Source organism: Cimex lectularius, unplaced genomic scaffold, assembly GCF_000648675.2.
Source record: "Cimex lectularius strain Harlan isolate CLEC.00 unplaced genomic scaffold, Clec_2.1 scaffold17, whole genome shotgun sequence".
NCBI lineage: Eukaryota > Metazoa > Arthropoda > Insecta > Hemiptera > Cimicidae > Cimex > Cimex lectularius.
In genome coordinates, this window is record NW_019392640.1 from 357710 (window position 1) to 382186 (window position 24477).

The window sequence follows — 24477 nt, forward strand, 5'->3', positions numbered from 1 at the left end:
TTGTATTTTTTAATAAACATTAGTTACCATTTGTCATTTTATTTATTTGTAATACTTAAAAAAAAAAAAATTGATCTTGCTAATATTAAAATGAAATATTTGCAATGAAAGGATGTAGTAGTCAACTTGGCAAGTTGTCCAACAGTTCTTTCATTTCAATGTTGGTTTCCGCTTTCAGCTTCCGGCTGTCGAACGTTTTCGCTGGCCTTCTTTTACCAAATGTGAAAGAAGGCAGAGCCGGCTTGGGAGGGCTCTGGTTGGCGCCACTTTCCACTTCCACTTCCATCGACTCACTCTTCTTTTTCTTCATGGGCTTCGTCTTCTTAGCAGTCCTGGTTAAATCAAAAAGAACATGAGGAATTAATTAAGAATGCATATGGGTGTTTTGACTGACTGTATTTGCTTAGTATAAAAATTATCTGGAATCAGGTCAATATTAGAAAGGAAAGCTTACTCAGTTCTTCATCAAAGTGACAGATCTACCTAATATTGTCTAGTCAGGCAGTTATAAAGGCACTAAATACATTTGAGAGGGACCACGGTAGCCAGTGGTCAAAGTGATAGACTCGCTAATAATGATTTTAGTTCTAATCTACAAAGTTACCTTGTGATTGTGGTACATGAGGGTATAAGGAGACAAACTTGCATAACAAGTAGCGTTCTTACGATACTAGAGCCACAACTCTCAGCCGGCAAGACTTGAGGAAACTTATAAGCTTCTATACCCACTCCTCTTTTAACAACCTGCTAAAGAGGATGGGTAAAGGAGAGATATAAACATGCGGACTCAGTGAGTAGAAACCAAGTTTTGAGGGATAAGTGCACTTTCCACACCCCAAGCTCCGCAATTGACCTGAATAAATTACAGTGGAGAAATAGTCCTTACAAAATCCCTCCCCCCCAAAAAAAAAGAAAGCATTATTGACTTAATTATATTACAGTACTATCAGATATCAAATTTATGGTAATTCCATATCTAATTGGAATGTTTATGATATAGACTCGATCATTATTGGTCTATTGTGCAACTCCATTGTTGTCTAAAGCATTTAATTAAGCTTAATGTCTTTTACCAGAACCCAAAGCTTTTTCAAGGACTCCCATTTGTATCCTTCAGACCCGGGCTTTTTCTCTCCCAGGAGTGGGAATCAGCCTAACCATCACACAAACAGAGGACAAGTTCCACTGTTTCTTCTTCTTCCTTGCCTGTATCTCCTTCCTCAGTTAACATTGTTTGTTGAATTCTAGTCATACCACCATATTATAGTCCTAATATGTCCTAGATTTAGTTTCTGCGACAGTCTTTTGATGAAGATTTTTGCATGCTTCTGTCTTGGGTGGTTCCATTAAACCATAGTTTTAGTCAATAATCTGATGGATCCACGTTTTTGTCAGTTTGGTATGTTTGACCACCAGATGGTACACTATATACATTGGGTGTGTTAACCTATGTGTCTTTGGTTTCACCACCTACTGTTTGACCAAGTTACTTTTGGATCTTATGTTTAGCCATTTCTTTCCTTTCATTTTCTATCTAGTGAACAAAATACTTTCTTATATTACCAGTGCATTGTATTTGCCATTCCAAATATAAAATTACCCGATGATATTCTGTTATTCCTTTTAAGGTTAATGATAAGAGATATCATTTTTTTAAAAGTTAGTATGAAGCTGTCTGCTATAATTAGTTTATTGCTAAAATGATAAAATAGGAACCTTGGGTCTGATGTAAACTTGAAGTCATGTGGGAATTTATGCTCTTCTATGCAGTGTTTTTTCCGCTCCTTTGCATCCTTGCTTACAACACTGCACGATTCGACAAAACAGACATACTGGAAAACATGAAAAAGTGAGAAAACTGTAAATAGTGGGATTTTCTGTTGTATACCATTGGTTTTCTCTCAGCTTGAGCTTTGAAAAACGAATCGTGAATTTCGGAGAGGTGCAAGTCAAGGAGGTGTGGAGAAATGAATTGTTTTTTGCATTCCGAACAAGAGAACCGATGACAAGAATTGTAGTGCATGTCATAGCTGAGGAGGTTGTCGAATTTGGCAGAACAGTTGATAACTTCACATGTGAACATTTTCAACCTAGGTGTAAAAAAAATTGAGTGTTTCTTTAAAACATGAATTATTTAAAAGTACTCACTGTTCATGGCACAAGAACTCATCATCTTCATCTACGATCCCAACTCTTGTGTAAACGCGGCATATTTCGTTCCCTTCATCAAAGAAAGGATCATCGACACTCCTTGGAATGTTTGTTCCATGGTTTTTGAGAAAAGTGAGGATTTCACTAATATCCATTTTTTGCTTTGTAAAGTTAAACTGTAACACAAAAACAAAGTAGAATAATTAAAAACAAATCTTGTATTAAATACACAACTATCCCCAAACTAAAGCTAACAATAAGATGGCATAAATTTATAAAATATTTTAGGATTTTCGGCATAATTTTCTGATATAAATTATTACCTTAGCTAATTGATTTATTAAAAATGTTATAAAAATCGTCATTGTTAACATGTTACCAACCACCTGACCACCAATGTGTATTTCTTTTTTTAAAGAAAATGTTTGCAGTAATCATAATCTATATAAAAATAGCAATCTTTTTGCTAATCATCAAAATGACATTTTCCTGATGAGATAGAAAATAAGTGTTTATCGAATGGCCTATCAATGGTTAATCTCCTAAAAATAACTCTAACCGATAGTATAATTTGTTCTATAAAATTATTTAATGGGTGGATTAAATAAAAAACGGTATTATATATTAAACATTGTATTTAGTAAATTTTAGGAAACATTAAAAGCGATGTATTTTAATGTTTAATTTTTTCATAGCAATACACTAAATATCAATTCTTTTAAACATACAAATCACATATTCGTTTGTGTGCTTCCAAATTGAAGGCTTATGGTAAAAAAAATACATGTAGTATATATGTGAGAAGTTTCATAATAAAAATTTATACTTTTTAGTTAAAAAAAGTTTGATAAAAATCACACAATGCTCTTAAAATAAATACGAATTTTAATTAATTATATATTTAAAATTTACAACCTTAAAACTAAGATTTGTTGGCCATCACTGAGCAGAATACGCAATGGATTTTTGTACAACATCAGACTTTTCTCTCTGAATTACATTTATGATAAAACAATATTTACATTTTTATAGTACAATTAAAAAGTTAGTGTTATATAAGATTATGTTCGGTTTTGTAAAGCATGCAACGGAGTTTAGCGGTTTCATCGCTTAAGGCGGCGACTTGGTATTTTAGCCTGAGGTTCTCTTGTTCGAGGAAGGCAGCGCGGATGGCGATCTCGTCCTCCTTGGCTCTACGGGCATCGCGCGACCTTTTGGCAGCTTCGTTGTTTTTTCGCCTTCTCTCCCAGTAGGCTGCGTCTTTGTCATCTGTCTCACCGCCGCTGGACGAAGGTTGCTGGGGGCTGTTTGGCCTCTTCTTGGCGCACTTGCTGCTCCGTACCTGGGCGAGCATCTGTTGCCGGAATTGAACGTAGGCTTCATTGTTCGAGGACGAGAGGGACAGCGGGTCTTTGGGGTACGCCTTGAAAGGCCTAGTCCCTTGGGGTGTGTTCGCCGCCTCCAGAACCCTCTGTGTTATGGCCATCGTCGGAGAGACAACGTTCATAGGCAGAGGAGGAGAAATTGAGCACTCGCTCTTTGGTGATGACCAGCCATCACTCCCTGCTTTCCCTGTCCGTAAGTCCAGAACACCTGGGAAGTTCATCCTGCAGTCCAATGGTTCATGTAATCCAAGCATTTTATTTCCAATTCTATAAAAAAAAGAACAACATAAGAAAATTCATCGCTTTAAGTTCAATTACTACAATTTAGGACTACACAAACAACAGTCAACACATAAATATGCCTGGATGAAAATAAGTTAATGCTACCTACCTAATTTATCCATTTCTTTTAACGGTTTATTTAAAAATGGATTTTATGCCATTGAAAATAGTAAAATATACTATTTAATCTAACGTTTATTTAGAAATCGTGAGATGCGGTCTGGTGTGATGTAGATTTCAGAAAAACATTTTCTTTATCGTGCCAACGTTTCGATCTTTATTGAGATCATCTTCAGGGCCTGGGATTTACAAAAATTGTTTACATATAACAATTACATTTTGGATGTGGAAAAGTGAATTTATACAATGCAAAATATATTTTTTTATATATTCAATCAAAGTATTTCTAAAATATATTTTGCATTGTATAAATCCACTTTTCCATATCCAAAATGTAATTGTTATATGTAAACAATGTTAGTAAATCCCAGGCCCTGAAGATGATCTCAATAAAGATCGAAACGTTGGCACGATAAAGAAAATGTTTTTCTGAGACCTACATCACACCAGACTGCATCTCACGATTTCTAAATAAATATCGATTAACGGTCACTAATCACCACACATTTAATCTAACATTAAGGGATTTAAAAAAACTAAGTAGCTTTTCTTGAGTGATCCTGCACAGACATCGAATGGCTTGGTAGTTAATAAATTAAATTTTTTTCAAATCTCACTGGCACTCTCAACACGACACGTCAGAATGGCACAATTACACAGAAGACAAACACTTTGAGTGAGTAGAAATACTTTGATTGAATATAAAAAATATATTTTGCATTGTATAAATTCACTTTTCCACATCCTAAATGTATTTGTTAAATGTAAACAATGTTTGTAAATACCAGGCCCTGAAGATGATCTCAATAAAGATCGAAACGTTGGCACGATAAAGAAAATGTTTTTCTGAAACCTATATCACACCAGACCGCATCTCACGATTTCTGAATAATTTAAAGTTTTTGTTCAAATTCCAGCATAAAAAGTCTGGACCACTTCCGATTTTTCCTACCGTGAAAGCAGTATTAAATAAAGGGCCAAGGGCTCACGAGGGAGGAGCAGATGACCCTTTTTTATATTAGTTTCTACAGGACTATTAGGTAACATAAGAGGGGGTGACAGATTACGTGGGAACATCTTTTACATGCCGAAGGGGATGACAATGCTTGTCATGTATCTGCTGCAAGTTGAGGTGGTTTAAGGATGCATATCTACTTCTGATAGACTAATGCCAAAAACTTCATGTAGCGATTATGTTGAATAAATTAAAATGCTGGTATAGTTTAGCAGAAAAAATTGTCGAAATCCGACCATCACATCCGAACACATTTTTTCCAGCAAAGAAACACCTGTTTAACAAGGATTTGTGGACCTGCATGATGCAGGTTGATTCAAATCAGTGAAAACATTGTGAAAAAGACCTAAGTAAAGACAAACAATTAAGTGCTTGTTATGTCGAGGTATTGCGTTTACTTCTGGGCCGAGGAGGCTCAGGTGACGAACAATAGCGCACCCCGCAGGTAGGGCCGGGCACCCTCACAAAGGTCCTTTGTAAAAAATCGGGCCACTTGTCCCTTCCAACGGGACCTGTTGCACAACCATGTGACCTTTTGGATTATCGTTTTTTTTCCGTTCACTTCCTACTTGTGCCGTTAAGGGACGGGCTCGTGGGAACTCTGGAACCGTATGTACGCAATGTCCCGACCACCTGAGGGTGTCCCATAACGGGAAGAGGTTGTTACGACCGGTAGATCCCAGCTCGAATTGTAACCCAGTGATGGGTATCCATTTACGTCTGATCGACAAAACTAAAGAACAAACAGATCAAAATGATTGGAAATAGTTCACAATTCAACAGTAATAATTGAGGATGACGTGGTCCATATCATTCTGCTCTATAGAATATTGATACAATACAAGTTATGAATATTGGTAGCTTGTGATCACATTGGTCCAGGATAGTTGTAAAAAGTTGGTTAGAAAGATATAAATTTATCATCTTTGGTCCGCCTGTCCTCGCTTTTGTTTGTTTTAAAAAATAAATAAAATAAAATTTTTGGAATGCAATGTTTTAAGGTTTCACTACCACCATCTTATCGAATGGGAAAAAATTGGTCAATTTTCAGTACCATTCTTCGAAACTCCTTGAATAAATTTAAGGAAATTTCATATATTAGTTTTTAAATGTTTTACTTTTCAAAAGATGTTAAATTTATATGTACAAAAATCTATTGGTCAATAAAAATTTTTAAAAGCAAAACAAACAATAAAGTTAATTGTATTAATTAGGTGCTAAAAACCAACATGCTTTCAAGACAGAAAATTTCTATTTTGTAGCATATAATCATAATCAATTCGGCCAAATCATTATTATTTAAAAACTATTGGAATCATGAGAAGTGGTCAAGAATGAGGCAGTTTAGAAAAACAGCTTTTTAATTTTTTTGCTTTTTTGCCTACGTTCGACCTTTATCGGGTCATCTTCTGGGCATAAAGCTTGGTTCTAATCTTGTGGTGACATATTGGCTTTGTGTGAAATTGTTGTTAAGTGTTAAAAAAACACACACACACAAATAAAAATAAAACGAATATTCTACCTTTAGGCGAACGAATATTCTGCCTGTAGGACAAATTTTAAGCATTTTTTAAAATCACCTCTGAAAGTTACGTCTTTTGTTCAAATTTAGATTTAATTTTAATCATTCAATTAATTAAGGTTTTAGTTGAGATAAAAAAGCCAGTGTCACGAACGGGATTCGAACCCAAGATCTTAGGCTAGATACCTCACGGTAGCTCAAGTGGTAGAGTCTAGCCGAAGGTCGTGGGTTCGAATCCCGCTCGTGACACTGACTTTTTTTATCTCAACTAAAAACGTTACTTAATCAAAAGATATTAATTGATCAAGCGGACCACGAAAACTAATGAATTTAATTTTAATTAAAATATAAAAAAAAAGAGTAGAAAAAATAACAAAAACAGAATTCCGAGGCAAACGTACCTTGCACATTCTGTTGATGCACGTAAGAAAGAAAATGTGCTAATAAATTTATTACTTAAAAATAACCAATTTATTAACGGCAGAGGTTTTTATTATTATGTTTTCTATTGAAAAATAAATACATAACTGTCCAAAGAAATTTTGCCAAATAGTTTTGTATGAGAGCTCCAAACCGACATACTTTGTACTTTTAAAAAATTATTTAGGATAGTTCCTGTGATCGTATTTTTATTTTGTTTAAATCAAAATATCTGGAAAGTATTGGAGAATACAAAATAATTATATCTAAAATGATTTTGTTAATGTAATGGCCTCTTAAAGTACTAAATTCTTGGTTCTTATCGAGTCGTGTTTATTCTTTGTATCAAAATATGTGTTTTTCAACAAAAAAATTAGTACTGGAAATTATGTTAGTTTTCGGTCAGGTCTTCTCATATACAGGTATTAGAACCAACGTTAAATTCAACATAATTCGCAAAGGCAAGTGAAAAAAAAGGAAAATACTTCTTGTACCACCATCGCCGAGGATAGTTTTTCACCATGGGTGGAAAAAAAAATAAACTGCGTAAAAAAAGTTTGACGGTTTTACGTCGTGCAAAACACTGGACAAACGGCCCCGGTCCTTGGGGAGACAAAAGGGGGCTGGAAAAAAGAGGAAAAGGTTCGCCGAAAATGGCAAGGTCCTGGGTACCGTTAGGTCGAAAGGGCCGAGGGCCGGTTCGTCTGCCCATCTGACCGCGGACTAACAGTAGATTAATTTCAGCAAACGGGACGAAAACAATAAAATTCTATCATGTCTTACAGAATGGTTGAACCTGGATCGTCGGTTGTCCTGGATCAAATATGATAATTATGGGAGATCTGATATGTCTTGTTTGGCAAATTTTAGCATGCAAATTTAGTCAACCATTAGTATTGAGCATTATATATTACACATTGCAAGATCTTTTCTCCTGTCCGAGAAGAGATGAAGATGTGTTTGATCGTTTCCGATCATTTTTAATCTGCATGTTGTCTTTCGGCTTCACGCAATTTTAATCTGTTCCTTGGAAAGATGAAAACAGCGAGACTAAGCGGACCAGGGTGATCAGAAAAACTAAACAGCAATTATTCGGAAATCGTGACATGCGGTGTGTTGTGACGTAGGTTTCAGAAAAACATTTTATTTATCGTGCCAACGTATCGATCTTTATTGAGATCTTCGATCTTCAGGGCCTGGGATTTACAAACATTTTTTAAATTTAACAAACACATGTAGGATGTGGAAAAAGTGAATTTATACAATGCAAAAAATATTTTGAATACAAAAAATATTTTTTGCATCGTATAAATTCACTTTTTTCCACATCCTACATGTATTTGTTAAATTTAAACAATGTTTGTAAATCCCAGGCCCTGAAGATGATCTCAATAAAGATCGAAACGTTGGCACGATAAAGAAAATGTTTTTCTGAAAATTACATCACACCAGACCGCATCTCACGAATTCCGAATAATCGTCGACTAACGGTCACTAATCACCACACACTAAACAGCAAGTTCACTAACTTACCACTGAAGACAGGGGGAAGCGCCCAAAAGACTAAAACAGAAAAAGATGGCGAGTTTCGGCTTCTCACAAACTTCAGAAAAGGACCAAAACAACGAGGCTAGGCGGACCAAGGTTAGAAATTAGGATTAGAAACGACTAAGTAGCGAGTTACATATTAACCCACCGCTGAAAACAGGGGGGACGCGTCCAACAGACTAAAACAGAAATATGGGATATATGTGATCAACCCAGATATATGTGCTTTTCAAAGCTATAAAAAAAGTAAAAGGAAGGCATGAAAGTAAATTATCGGGGCTTAGTCAAATTTAAGACCATGGAGAGCTTTGATTATCTTAAGTCGCAAAGTCGAAGCCAGCAAACGTGATGGAATGAGAGACGAGACGACGTCGTCCGTTTATAATAAATCCTACGAAAACCATATAGTAATTATAATAAGAACGAATCGCCACTTTCATTAACGGATATCCCATAAGAGGATTAGCGTTTGGAAATTTTATGTTAATTTCGTATTGACCTAGAAACGGATTAGGTATCTAGTAGACTGGGTTTTTCTGAGTCGATATTGAGGTCGATCAAAAGTAATTAATGATTGAAAGTATATACAAGTGTAAAATGCTCGTTTTGAAATTCTGAGCTAATTTTTTCAAGATTTGATACATGGGATTTTTTCTGGACTTTTTTTCGAAATTTAAAAAAGTAAATATTTTTGATAATGAAATACTGACCGTGTCGAGCAGTCGTGATGTGCGCGGAGGTAAACAGTGGAATGGGATGGTCAGTCTTTATAGAGCGACCGTTTCCGCGGCAGATAAATTGGAAACAAACGTGAGATACAGGAATGGCCCATTTTGGATGGGAACCGATACCGGCTGACCAATATAGATTTCCGCAAATACAAAATTTGGTGATGATCAAAACACACCGGCCGATCTTCCAAAATTCAAGTCGCAAAATTACCATAGACATGGATCTATAAAAAACGCATTTTTCACGGAATTTGGTCGTCATACAATTCAAGAATCAAAACAAAATTACACCCTTAAAAAAACAATATATTTATACGTACTTTGATTGCTACCGATTACTTTAGCCTATTCTCGCTGAGTTGGTCAGCCCGACGCGTTTCGGAATTTCGCCATATTTGAGATTGGTGCCTCACCCTGCATATTACCCTGACCCAACATTGAAGATGGCGAAATGCCCCGGCGAAGATAGGCAGACAAATGATCAATAACGACCAAAATACACGTACATCACTCAACAGGAGTTATTTTCACGATATATTTACGTCAGTTAATGTGATCGAGTTGAAAAATTGTGAATCACGAGCGGTAATCGAACCCAACCATCCGTCGTGGGTACGAGACCCGTCGTGGCACTAATTTTTCAACTCAATATATTTTTTTCATAAAAAAATAATAAATCAATTAAAATAATTACTCTGGAATAGGACCACCTATATTAATACATTTAAATATTGTATTTATGTATTGTTTTGTGTGCTAATTCATAGTTTGCCCATTTTACTACTAAATAATCAATCTATATCCAAGTTGAAATAACCAAATTGCAGTGTAAATAGATGCAAAAGTTGATTTACTTATGCAAAAAGCAATATGCAACAAACCCGCAACACTATGCCGGTTCAGCATGAAAAAGTAATTTGTTAAATATTTCATAACGTAACTTAAATAATACTATATCAATCAAAAAACAATAATATCAGCAAAGAAAGATGTAAATTTAAATTTAATAATCTTTAATAATATTATTGTTATAGTCCAATGATTTTCCTTTCCATTATTATTCACGAATAATAAATTATCCAATCATTAAAACTTGTATAAGATAAGTAAACTAATTACATTTGAAATCATATTTTTTTAATTAAGGAAGAAAGGAATAAATGAAATTTGGTCTTCTTGGACAGATTCGCAATGCAAAAATGAAAGGAAGGGGGTTTAAAAAAATACATCGACCAAATGTTCCAGATTTATTAAATTACTATGTTCATAGGTAGAAAGTTAAGTTAAAGCAAAGGATTTTTACACGAATTTTTAAATTTTAAAAACTAAAACAAAATTATACCCCTCACAAAACATAAGGATTTTTTCTCAATTTTAGCATAATTTTTTTTTCAATATTTTTATTCGTGTGTAATAAGTGATCTGACGATACTCGAATACATAATTTATTTTTGCAATTGAGGAAAATTTTAATACACATTTGATCTTATTGGTTTGGGGAGATCTTTTGGGGCAAAAATTTATCATCCGACTAAGTTCAAGTTCATGTGTGAATATTAAGAAAATCCACGAATTGAGGGAAGGGTTAATATTTTAAATTAATTTATATAAATAAAAACCAACGAAACAAGGTCCATGAGTCAACTTCATCCATCAATTGAAAATGAAAGATATATTTTTTCTATTTAATATTACCAAAATACAGATATTGCTCGTGTTGTCAATAGTTAATGATATATACAAAATAATAACACTGGGGAGATTAAAATGACGATAACTCTATTTTCGTTTTCTGGAGTTAGATAAAAAACATGGCCCGCCTGTTCTCGTTGTTTAATTTAATCTTACATCCCGCAAAGATTGAGATTGCCAACTAAAACTCTGGTCTTGTCGCTACTTTGAAATGGAAGTACTTAAAAAATAAGTGTAAAATCTAGGAAGGTACAGTTGTTTAACCAAATCCAAGTTTGGCTATTTTCCAAGTCGGAAAATTTTGATTTAAATTGAATTTCAAAATGAAGAGAAATTCAGGCGATCAAGACGAGTATTTTATGCGAAGATGTTGTTCATAATAGCCCATCATCAAGAATAACATACTCGAGTATTTACTTTTCCAAAGACAAAATAATAACAAAATATAATACTTACGTCGTACGTGTCGCAGTTTTCGTCTCCTGTAAGGAACGTCTTTTGGGAAATCCTGAATCTGACTGATGCAATATTATGTTCAACCCCTAAGTTGAGTTAGGTGGTTCATCCCCCCGTGGTGCGTAGAGGGGGTGCCGACCGAGCGGGATTGGCCACAGACGTCCCCCACCAAAACGGCGATACTATTAACGAAAAGGGTTTTTCAGCATCGGCTGACTCATAAATTACACCATTGATTATATGGAAAACAACGCCAGCTGGCGACGTATTTCTAACCAAAGTTATTAGACAATGATGTATCCACCCTAGGTTGTTAAATCACCAGAAACGAAAACAAAACATGGTGGATCAGAGAAAATGGATCAATTGACGGAATCTCATGTTTATATAACTGTTTCCCAAATAGACATATATGCAATAACAATGTAAGTTACAAAGAATTAAAAGTAATTATGGACAGCAATTGCATTTTGACATGTGGCCAATGTTACTATTATTACAGATTGAGTATAATTCTAGGTGTTTTTCATACTCCATCTTTTAATTCTAACCTCTGGTCTGTCTTAAACATGGTGCAAACTTAGTGTCACTGCTTTAAGTTAAAAAAATTCCGTTCAGATTGTTTTTCTAGGTTACGTACTCTTTTTTGAGAAACCACGGGTAAAGTCAGTATATAGTACTCTGTATATAGCACACCGCGTTCTAGTTCATACAAATTTTTATTTCTTGACACTTTTGAAATATAATTTGATAGTTACCTATCATCTTTGGATGCCTATCCTTGCTGATTTTGTCTGATTGATTCATTTTGATATTTCGCCACCTTCTGTGTTGTGCTTGACTCACTACTTGTGGATAATGCACCATACGGAGTTATATGACCTCTGGACAGTCCGTTCATTCAGACTGAACACCGAAGATGGCAAAATGACGAAACCCATCTGACACATCAGCCTGTATAGGCAGACCAAGACGATAGGAAACTATCAAACTATAGGTTCATCACCCCACCGACCGAGGAGGAAGCCTCACAATTTTTGAAATCGTTTTTCTTCCATCGTTGTTCTAGGTCACAAATTATAAAAATGGTTTTACTGCGATCCCACTGTCAGAAAATGTGTTGAGGTTTATTCTGCTTTTTTGCAGAATCTACAGGCTATAGGATGATACTAGCCAATCATCAATGGAGCTGCAAGGCGCTAAGCTCTACGTGCTACCTTTGGCGTATTCCGTAATTTTCCATTTCATTCTTTCAAGGGATTTTCGGAGTATTCGGCGATCCCAAATTATTATCTCATTCTAACTTTATCCTCTTTTTGCTAGTTGTGCATTGTATTTTTTGTTATATTTTCTGTATGTAAGGAAAAATTTTGGTTGTACAATACAACTTGGGAGCGGGAGTACCTCAGGGCAGCGTGCTTTGACTGATCCTTTACCTCCTATACACCACAGATATTTCAACTTCACCCTCCATCATCATTCTTTGCCGACAAAACAGCTATGCTGTCTGATCTATGGTCCCGATCCCTCAATTGCTCCAGGCACATATCCTGCACATAATGGAGCAAATACTGGCGTATAAAGATTAAAATCACAAGCACTCATGAATCATTCGCCGTTCGAAGCAAAACCCCTCAAGCAATATTCCTCAATAATACTCACATCCCAAAAACCTGAGTCTACCTTGGGTTCCATCTAGACTCAAGACTATCCTGGAATCCAAACACACGACTATAACAACAGGCACTAAAAGGACATAACGCAAATCCAACTAAAAACAAACTGACAATACACAAGATAATCTCAACCAATACCTTAGAAAGAATAATTAATTGATTGAAAGAAGCAACTTGGCCAATTGACTACGAAAACGTAAATGGATTAATAAGACAAGATAATACTAAATCCAATATGGACGTATGGACTGGAACTGCGGGGCACCGCCCTGCCAATATTCAAAGAATACAGTCCTTCCAATCCCAAGTCCTCGGGATCACGGTCTGTGCTCCTTACTCCAACAACCCCTTCACAATGACCCCAAAATCCCTTTTGTAAAATAATCTCTCAAAACATTTTCTACTTTCCACAATAACCACTCGAGTTACCCAATCCTTATCCAATATAAACTACCCTTGTAATCCCACCAGCGACAGAAGAGGAGATGGCTTCGCGACTTACTAAGCAAAAATAAGTCCTCGCATATAGTCGGGAGAACAGCAACGATTGTTACACCCCTTCACGACACATGATCTAAATTGTAGTCATTAAATAATGTAAATAAGTTCACTAGTTTTCATGGTCCGCTTGACCAGTTAATATCTTTCAATTAATTAAGGTTTTTAGTTGAGATAAAAAAGTCAGTGTGACAAGCGGTGGTCGAAGTCACGATAGCTCAAGTGGTAGAGTAGCGGCGAATCTAACCGAAGGTCATGGGTTCGAATCCCACTGACACTGACTTTTTTATCTCAACTAAAAACCTTAATTAATTGAACGTAAGGAAAGTTACAGTTTATAATGAATGTAATAAATTAAAAAGAAAGTTCAATAATAAGTAAGGATTCTTAAGTCATAGTTGTGGGATGTGGTCAATGAAAAATAAATGTTTTAAGTTTACCAAGCCTTCAGGACTGTACAATAAAAAAAATGTTTAAATTTACAATGTCACAATTGCTCACTAATGTTCAGAAACATTGTTTTGGGATTAGGCTTGAGAGAAAAAAAATGTAGAAGGTTCGCGATATGTCAAGTAAAATAGTAAAATTTTATGATAAAAAGAGTTTGTACATATCTGTCAAGAATCAAGATTAAGAAACAATTTATTAATCCAGATATTGTCAGAAATAGTCTCACTGAACATACCAATTACTTTGTTGAAGCCCGCCAAAGGGAATGTTTGTTCGTTCCTTTTTTTTACACATCCCAACCTCATAAATCTTGTTGTTGGGCCCACTTTCTCGTACCGTTAAGTCACGGCGTACAATTTCCTGCTTATTTTTTTCTTGTCGCAAAATATTGCAGTGTATTTGCAACGATGAAAAGAAAAAGGGAAAAAGCCGACGTGTGACCCAGTCTTGATAGGTTCTTTTCCTATCATCACACCTGACTGCGTGCCATTCGCTCTATCTTATCGGCGCCTTTGACACGGCAAAAAGAGTAATACCATTGATAGAAAGATAAAAGAAAAAAAAATCAATAAATAAGGTCATTGTGAACAATAGCAACGGAACATTGTTGTACACAAGTGATTAAACTACAAGAAACTCGTGTGACTGATAGATACATTCTTTTTGATAGGATCAAAATTACCTTAGAATTAGATATTTCAAAATTATGATATAATTACTATAAAACCACACAATAATAATATATTTAAATAAAAAAAGTAAATATTACAGATAAAAAAGGGTTAACAAATATTTATACATTAGCAAAAGTCGTCTGCCAAATAACGAGAAAGCACAGACTGGCCAGAGGAGGATCTGCATGACCATACATAGGCCCCGAACCTATATTTGGGATAAGAAAAACAAATATAGAATCCTCAATCGCAGAATGGATCCAAACAAAACAAAATGAGAAATGGATATACTCTAACAGTGCTAGACATAGTAAACTTATGATGAAACAAAACTCACCAAGACTGTCAAAAGCATTACTGCAATTGGGGAGGGGTAAACTCAGAAGAGTGGTAGGACTACTAACCGGTCACTGGCATCTGAGCAATCTACACAATATGGGCATATGCAACGAAGATCTCATCTGCAGATTATGTAATGAGGAGGAGGAAACAGTCATCCGTATCATCTTCAACTGCCTATTGATATCCAACCTAACATACGAAAAAAATTTAGGGAATGAAATTGTAGCAGCGACAGTCAATGATCTGATACTTCTGAGGAGAAGGATAAAGTCTATTGCACTGAACTAACGAACTAGGAAGGTACAATAAACCAGAAGGCTGCAGTGCCTGTGGAGTACAAACTCTGCTTCCTAGTATCCTTATCACCATATCATACCGTACAGGAAGGTAGACTAAACAGTTTTCTAATTAAGTACCTTAGGCAATTTTTAACCACTGCATTTAAAAACCCGCGCAAATGGACATGCAAAATAAAGTAACAAACGTGTAGGTAGGGCACAGCAATAACCAATTTAATAACAAGGTGGAATAGCTAAAGAAGCAATATATAACTGAGACCCACGGAATGATAATATTCTGTAAGTGACAGGGCTAATACGAAGTGTCAAGCCAGAAAGGGAAAGCATAGGTATCTAAACAGCAAAATATCCCTCCTAAAGCGTGGTTCGAAGGGAATGCCCTAGGAAATGTTCGTCTCATGGGAAAAAATTCGATTGAACCATAATAGACTCTTTTATTACTTATATGAAATAGGTGTCATTGATTCTCCCGAGTGTGAATGTGACAAAGGCACAACGGCCGACATTGATCATGTCCTTCTTGGTTGCTTCCTAGGAAAGAAGATCTATACCAGACACTGATTCGTAGTGATATATCCCTCCCAACTAGGAGTATAATTATTTCAATTAATTATTCTTTTTAGGTCTTGTTTGAGATGAAACCCTTCATACTTTCTATCCTTTTGCCATTTTTCAAATGTCGTGTAATGAGGATCCTATTCTTGGCGATATATGAAGTGGCCACGGAGAGCTTTAGTCGTTTTACTTTATTAAATCCATTATATTTAGTGGTCTGATTGACCAAATTACTTCTTTCAATTAATTAGCATTTGTATGTAAGGTTTTGGTTGAAATGAAAAAGTTAGTGTCACGAGAGGGATTCGAACCCACGGCCTTCGGCTCAATACGCCGCTGCTCTAACCACGTGAACTATCGTGACTTCGATCCACTTGGACACCATCTCCTAATCAAAACTTACAACCTTTCGAATTTTCCCTCTTTTTGTCATTTTTCATAAATCACTGAGAATCGAATCCTGCTTACACGACATTTGAAAAATGGCAAAAAGGGGGAAAATTTTTAAGTTGTAGGTTGAGATGAGGGGTTGGTATCCGAGTCCGCGATGGCTCAAGTGGTTAGAGAAACGGCGTATTTAGCCGAAGGTCGTGGGTTCGAATCCCGTTCGTTACACTATCGTTTTCATCTCAACCAGGGCCTTACATAAAAGAATAATTAATAGGAGTGTAATTTTGGTAAAATTGAAAAACGCGTTGTGTAGGTTCGTATACAACAACAAACTAACTGTACGAATCGTTAGTGAGGGATCAGGGTCCAAATGAAGCACAGTATTGAATTATGGCAAAATTTCGGCTTACATTAAGCCTTCCTCTGGGAAAAACTCCCTGATTAAAGAATAAACAAACCAAAGCGTAAACATTTAAAAAAAAAAAAATATTTACTAGCTCCAACTTGCTCAATAGAATGAGGTTCAATGAGAGTTTGGTTTTATATTTACTCTGATCAAGAGTTTTGCCTAGTTAATGTAATTTTTAATTTAAAAGAAGAAATGGTATTTATTAAATAGTCCTGTTCCAAGTCATTAGGAACCGAATAGAATTTTGCCAGCCATCATTTGAAGCCTTGACGATGACGCTTTAATAAGACGTTATCAGAGAAGACATCTCTTTTAAATTATCTTCTCGCAGCTATAAAACTCACTCCGGCGAATTCGAAATATTTCGATTGAATTTACAAGAGAAATTTATGGCAAAACATAAAGCATGGGAAGATTGACGCTTGCGTATCTGTATCGGCTGAGTATATTTGCTTTGTGGTGTAACCGAGTAGATAATAGCCCAAATACAAATATAAACCAGGGAAATCATCGTATTATTTAAAGAAAAACAATAGGGTGAAAGGCGCTGAAACCATACTCAAAAACTTATCTTAATTGACCAATTATTCTAACTTGATTTTATAAAATATTAAAATTTTGTGTTTATCGATTTGAAAACGTTTTATTTAACGAAATGTTGACAGGGAATCGAGAAAATTAAGCCTTTGAGACAAAAGATTTTTTCTATCTGTTTAACAGTACATTCTGCCTGTAAATATTAAGTAATCGCATGTTAGTGTAAGCTCCAGTTTTTTTCCACCCGAGGAATTTTCGCAGCCTGTAATAAAAAGTCCACCTCCGCTCGGAGAAACCGTTTAGGAAGCGATATAATAGATATAGCGGTGCGGCGATCCTAAGGCGTCAGATTTCCAGGCAGGTAGAGCCGGCAGGTGAGGTGGAAATGGAACAGTTGCTTCTATCTCGGCCCCTTCTGCTTCCCCGATTTACATTTCGGGACCTAATCCGTCAAGGTGCATCATCAAATCTGTGGAGATGGATCTTCGAGGTCTGAACGCTGAAACCTGTCCGGGCCTAAGGACGACCCTCGATGGTCGCAATGCACTTAAACGATATGATGACCGCAGAGGCGCAAAAGGAAGATTGACGATAAAGCTCTAATCGCAAAATCGGATGTTTTCTAATAATTATTTTAAGATCACTCACGATCTCCAAATAATCGTTGGTTAACAGTCATTAAACACCACGCGTTTTCTAATAATTTTGGAACGATTCCTCTGGAGGAAATGATGTTGAGGTATGAGCCATGGTAGAGGAATGGACAAGCAGGAAGAAGAAACTAGAAATTGACAGAAGGCAAGTGATAAACGGTACAATTAATTTAAAAAAAGGAGAACAGAAAGAAAGAGTAAAGCTAGAGTGTTGATTGATTGAGGTAGGTATATGACAAGGGTCAGTAGAGAAGAAAACGGTTAGTGAACCTATGTACCTTTACATGAATCAAAAAACTTGCAAAATGTGTGGTGATTAGTGACCGTTAGTCGATGATTATTCAGAATAATAAGCATATATTTTAGCCTGTTGGACGCGTCCCCCGTTTTCAGTGGCGGGTCAGTAACTCGTTACTTAGTCGTTTCTAATCACCTTGGTCCGCCTAGCCTCGCTGTTTTGTTCTTTCGGACGAACGTATGTTGGCTGAAGTTTGTGAGAAGCCGAAACACGCCATCTTTTTCTTTTGGGCGCGTCCCCCTGTCTTCTTCAGTGGTAAGTTAGTGAACTTGCTGTTTAGTGTGTCGTGATTAGTGACCGTTAGTCGATCATTATTCGGAAATCGTGAGATGCGGTCTGGTGTGATGTAAGTTTCACAAAAACATTTTCTTTATCGTGCCAACGTTTCGATCTTTATTGAGATCATCTTCAGGGCCTGGGATTTACAAACATTGTTTAAATTTAACAAATTCATGTAGGATGTGGAAAAAGTGAATATGTACAATGCAAAAAATATTTTGAACATAAAAAATATTTTTTGCATTGTATAAATTCACTTTTTTCCATATCCTACATGTATTTGTTAAATTTAAACAATGTTTGTAAATCCTAGGCCCTGAAGATGATCTCAATAAAGATCGAAACGTTGGCACGATAAAGAAAATGTTTTTCTCAAACCTTCGTCACACCAGACCTTATCTCACGATTTCTAAATAATTGCTTTTTAGTTTTTCTGATCGCCCTGGTCCGCTTAATCTCGCTGTTTTGATCTTTCAAAGGAACAGAAACAGATTAAAATTGGCGAGAAGCCGAAAGACAACAAGCAGATTAAAAATGATCGGAAACGATCAAACACATCTTCATCTCTCTTCGGACATGAGAAAAGATCTTGCAATGTAATAAATATACAATGCGCAATACTAATGGTTGTAAACAAATATTTTGAATATAAAAAATATTTTTTGCATTGTATAAATTCACTTTTTTCCACATCCTACATGTATTTGTTAAATTTAAACAATGTTTGTAAATCCCAGGCCCTGAAGATGATCTCAATAAAGATCGATACTTTGGCAGATAAAGAAAGTGTTTTTCTGAAACCTGCATCATACCAAACCGCATCTCACGATTTCTGAATAATAATCTTAAAAAAATTTCAGGCGGATAATTGTTTTGGTTGAAAATAAATAATTCGATGTTTTGTTTATTAAAATAATACTGTTTAATGCCTATCAAAAATCAATTATAAAACTGCATCGATTTTTATTTTTAGAGTTGAAAAGGATCAAGAAAGGGGGAAAAATCGAAGACATCCAACTTAAGAGAATTATAGGATATTGCCCTTCGAAATTTATCCATTTACCGTTTAGCAAGAAACTATTATGATTGCTAATAACATATTTTGACTGATTTGTCTTTTAGGTCGTTGTCCTTTTAACGTTGTAGTTGTGATCTTCGAGATCATTACAAGTCAATTCCAGTCGGTCCGAACCTGCCGTAATCATCAAGACGGGAATCGTTTTAATCCTTTCGACACTTTTTAAATGGAAGTCCGAAGTCAATAGCAAATACCGTAAATATTGACCCAATCCGGTTCAAAGTCAGGTATGGAGAGGATTCTTGTCGACAACGTACTTTCCCATTTTGCCCCTCTTTGCCCAATGAATTTCAGTCTAGGGTTTAATGGATGGTTGACATTGTTGAATTTTATTGATATTAAAATTAAAGTTTTTCAAAATAGAAAGAAAAACAAAGAAACCGGCTTGAAAAATCTGATAGAAAACTATTGCTGACAGGTGTTCAACGCCCAAATTTGACCAGAAAAAACTTTATCAAAATATAACAACTTTGAATGGTTATTATAAAATGGTTTTAATATAAATCTATTTATAAAAATATATAAATCTAGATCCGTTGTTTAATTATACAGAGTATGAAAAAATTGACGTATTCAAATTAATTATACACGGGTTTACGAAATGAAAAAGTTGTGTCAAACGCAGGATTCGAACACACGATTTTCGGATCGGAAAAACTAACGAAAAGGGATGATCCAAAATTGAAAAATCCATTCTCTGTAATTTGGCCTTTTAAAAGTTTTCATTCAATAATATTAAAAAAAGTGTCCAGGCGATTTATAAACTTTGACATTAAAATCATAAAGACAATCTTCAACCATACCAGAAAAATCTTTATACAGCAGTATGTTTAATTAATTGGTTTAAGTTTGATAATGGTAAAAAATTATTAAAGATTGAACAAACAAATAAAATGGTTAGATATATCCTTGAGATCTGCGGGGTGATGAACAGGTTTGGTTGTTTCCGATCATACTGGTTTGATCCGCCTAGCCTCGCTGGTTTGGTCACACACGTTTCGACATTCCATGTTTGGAATGTGTATTATTTTGACAAGCGCATTCTTTGATGATTGATATACACATACGGTTTAATAAAAACTAATTTAAAAGTTAACAAAAATCCGACTGGTAGATCCAAACCAGCGAGACTAGGCGGATCAATGTAGTTATATTACCTATCACAATTAGATTTATTATAACTGCCAAATATGAACTTATAAGGAGAAGGACGTGGGACAGTTGATTTTAATTTTTTTTAAATACGTTTTATCTGCCTTCATGAATTTTAAGATTATTATATATCAGTCATTTTCCTTGACGAAAATAGTATACAGGATCGTATTATAAGAGATTAGATATATAAAAAGTTACGAAAACCGAAAATGCTTCAAGTAAAATAGGGTAAAAAAAGATCGTGACAAAAAAATTCGTTTTAAGCACCCTCTAAAGTTCTAAAGAATTAATTTTTATTGCTGTAAACATACATTTTTGAGTGCCGGATTAGACGGGGCAATTTTCTTGCCCATTCTGCGATGCTAGGTTAAAAATTCATAAATCCTCTGAATTTTGTCTATTGTCCGTGGTATTACAACTATTGAAAAGCTATATTTCTCTTTAAGCCCACAAACTTTGGTATTCTGTCATTATAAGCAGAAAAAATTAAAAAAGTACAGCACTTTTATACTGCTGGTTCTAATTTATTTAATGAGGCCAAATTTATGCCATCGCGTGTACTTTAGAGGTTCCTAAGTCCCTGTAAAATTTCCTGTGGGTTTGTGAAATTATTTTGAAATTATCTCTATTTTAACCATTATCGAAAAAATCGCAGTTGAAAATGTAAGGAAAAAATTTTCTGAAACAAAGTATTTTTCAACTTCCACAAAAATTTATAACGGGGTGGGTTTCGGAGTACAAATTTCTTTTTTACATTTATTAGGTTTCGTGGTCCGCTTGACCAAATAAATTCTTTTCAATTAATTAAGGCTTTGGTGGAGATAAAAAAAGTCAGTGTCACGAGCGGGATTCGAACCCACGATCTTCGGCTAAATACGCCGCAGCTTTACCACTTGAGCTATCGTGATTTCGATCTACTCGGAACACTAACTTCCCACCTTTTTGAAAAATGGCAAAAAGGAGGGAAAATTCAAAAAGTTGGGGTTGAGGTATGAAGTTAGTGTCCGAGTTGATCGAAATCAAGGTAGCTCAAGTGGTAGAGCAGCGGCGTATTTAGCCGAAGATCGTGGGTTCAAGTCCCGCTCGTAACACTGACTTTTTTATCTCAACCAAAGCCTTAATAAATGGAAAACAAAAATTAATATCAACTTTGTTTATGGCAAAAAATGATCTACTTTATTACGTCACTCGGTCACAAATTATATATTTCAATATCTACCCTACAAGGCTAATATTTTTTTAAAGCTAGAAACAATCATTGATTCAGTAAAATTTGATGCGGGTACTCATTGGACAGGTATTTTCCAATTTAACAAAAAATCTTCGTAACGCGTACATTTATAAAAAGCACTGTTTAGCGCACGCAATTACGACAACAATGGAAAGTTAAAAATGTATTTGGGAAGCGGATTTTCGAAGAAGAAAACGGTCGGGGAGGGTTGCGAGGTAGGTGGGCCGCACCCTGATGATGACAACGACTGTCCGTCACTCACAAATAGATCTGTCATCCCTCGCATCTCCTCGTCGTCATTCACATCTGCTTAGAAAAAGGGCTTCGGCCAAAAAGGGCACAATTCATATTTCCGAGCCTCCGTCCCTCGGGTCATTTTCTGTTATTTCGCCCTGTTTCAATTTTCCAACCGAGCTGGAAAACCCTTCCGACAATGGCGAACTGCGGCCTTTCGTATGTTTAAGTGCCTGTGGCTTATTTTAGAAAAATACACGTTAAATTAACAAAATTTTTAAACATGACAACACACTTCGATGTTGTATTAGATTTCATGACCTTCGATATATATAACATGGATTATTTGCGTGATAACACTTGTGACTCAAGCCAAGGATTAACCCGTTGAGGGAAGATAAACAAAAATAAGTATGTTTTAATGAAGTGGCTGACTCACTCAGCCCATAAGTAAATTGTCGGGTAAGGGGATCAAGAAACTAGATTAATATACGGTCGAGGTTGAAAATAATCCTTTCCGCCCTTTTAGATAAAAAAATAGACATACATTATATACAGAAATTATGAATTTTGCCGCAGAAAGAAGAAATTTTTGAAAATTTTACCATATCAATTTTATAAAATTGTTGATAAGGAACTTGCTAAAATACTACAGTCGACTCTGGATACCTCGAACCTCTGGGGGAAATTTAAAAATGCGAGTTATCGAATCGAGGTTCGAGGACTGAGACGGTTAATCAACTCCCAGAGTCGTACTTAATCCTGTTTTTGCAAGAAAAAATGCCGCTGGTTGCCTGGGCTTACAAAGAAAATTCGTCTAATCGAGTTTTTCATTTCGAAATGTTCGACTTATGAGGTAAAAATGGTGGCAAATGCTATATAAAAACGAGGGTGATTAAAAAAATTCCAGTTATCAAGGAATTCGAGTTATTTGTGGTTCGAGTTATTCGACTGTATTAACTAATCCATACATGTATTTTGTAGTCATTAATATTATTTTAATTAATTATATCTTTTCGAACCCACTACCTTAGGCTGAAAGATCTTTGAATATAAGGCTAAAACAGACAAAATTCGTGTAGGTTGAGATGAGGAGTTGGTGTCCGAGTAGATCGAAGTCAGGATAGCACGAGTGGTTAGAGCAGGGGCGTTTTAGGAAGCGTATAAGCATATAAAAACATTTTTTTTTAAAACCATCAAAAAGACATGTATAGGATATAATTAAAAATAAATGTAAATTGTATTTGTATTTCACATCACAGAAGATGGCGAGTAGAAGAAACCCGTCTAACAGACCAAACCAGCGACGATAAGCGGACCAAAGATGGCGATGGATCAAGTGGAAAGATCACAATTTAATGGTGAACATGAAGTGCAATGAAATCGTCAGTTAAGAATGTAACCAAAAATCAGAGGCCATTAATAACATTTACATTTAATGGACCAATACAAATATTTGAAGTAAAAAAATCTTGGTCGTTCCAACCATGTTCGTTATTAGGCGGACTAACGCGATTCCACTGAATCTATGACCTATTAATTAAATTAAGAAACCTTAGAAATGAATATTTTTCGACATAAAAGTTATAAAATATGAACTTTTAATTGTAGACAATTATCATAATTTTTGCTCAATTAAATTATTCTACAAACGTTTTAGCTCATCAACAATAGACATAAATAATATAGTAAAACTCTTTCTTATCGTTTATGTGGTAAGCTAATATTTTCCAAAGGAGGCTTCGAATCTTTTAAGACCTATTAATTAAACTAAGGATCCTTAGAAAAGCTTATTTTCCGACATAAAAATTACAAAATATAAACTTTTTAGTTGTAGATAATTATAAAAAATTTTCTCAATTAAATTCCCAAACCGTATTAGCTCATCAACAATGAACAAAAATAATAAAATAAAGCTCTTTTTTGTCGTTTACTTGGTAGGATAATATTTTTGAAAGGAGGGTTCTAACCTTTTAAAAACCACTCTGTAATTGTGTAGAACACTGGGAGTCATAAACGCAAATCGAAACGGGAAATCGGCCAACAAAACTACAATTCTAAGCACAAAATGACCTGGATTGGGTCGGCTTTTTCAAAAGTTCAAAAAGCTTCTGTACAATTTTTACAATCCGTAATAAACTAACGGCCTGAAGAGATGCCACAATAGCTGGCTTATTTGAAAAGTTAATTCTTTTAGAATCTGCCTTTTGTGGATTGTCAAATTTCTTTTATTTATGCTGCTCTGATTCAAATGTTATTTTTAGTTTTAATTTATCTTAAATTAATGAATGACTTACGTCAATAGCGGAGATTCCGCTGACGAGAGCCGCGACGGATGCCATGTTTGTGGACTTGAGAACGTTCATTCCAGACTGCTATCAGAATAAATGCAATGTT

At 35.3% G+C, this 24477-nt stretch overlaps 1 protein-coding gene across 1 annotated transcript; it reads right to left on the reverse strand.

Moving 5' to 3' along the window:
- Positions 1 to 28: 28 nt before the first annotated feature.
- On the reverse strand, positions 29 to 24477 carry LOC106661498 (zinc finger protein 511). The gene is made up of 5 exons (XM_014384945.2): positions 24378 to 24477; positions 2149 to 2327; positions 1889 to 2090; positions 1717 to 1832; positions 29 to 332 (listed from the first exon to the last, which is right to left on the reverse strand). Exons 1-5 carry the CDS (start codon positions 24444 to 24446, stop codon positions 122 to 124), a joined length of 777 nt encoding a protein of 258 aa, XP_014240431.1. The 5' UTR covers positions 24447 to 24477; the 3' UTR covers positions 29 to 121.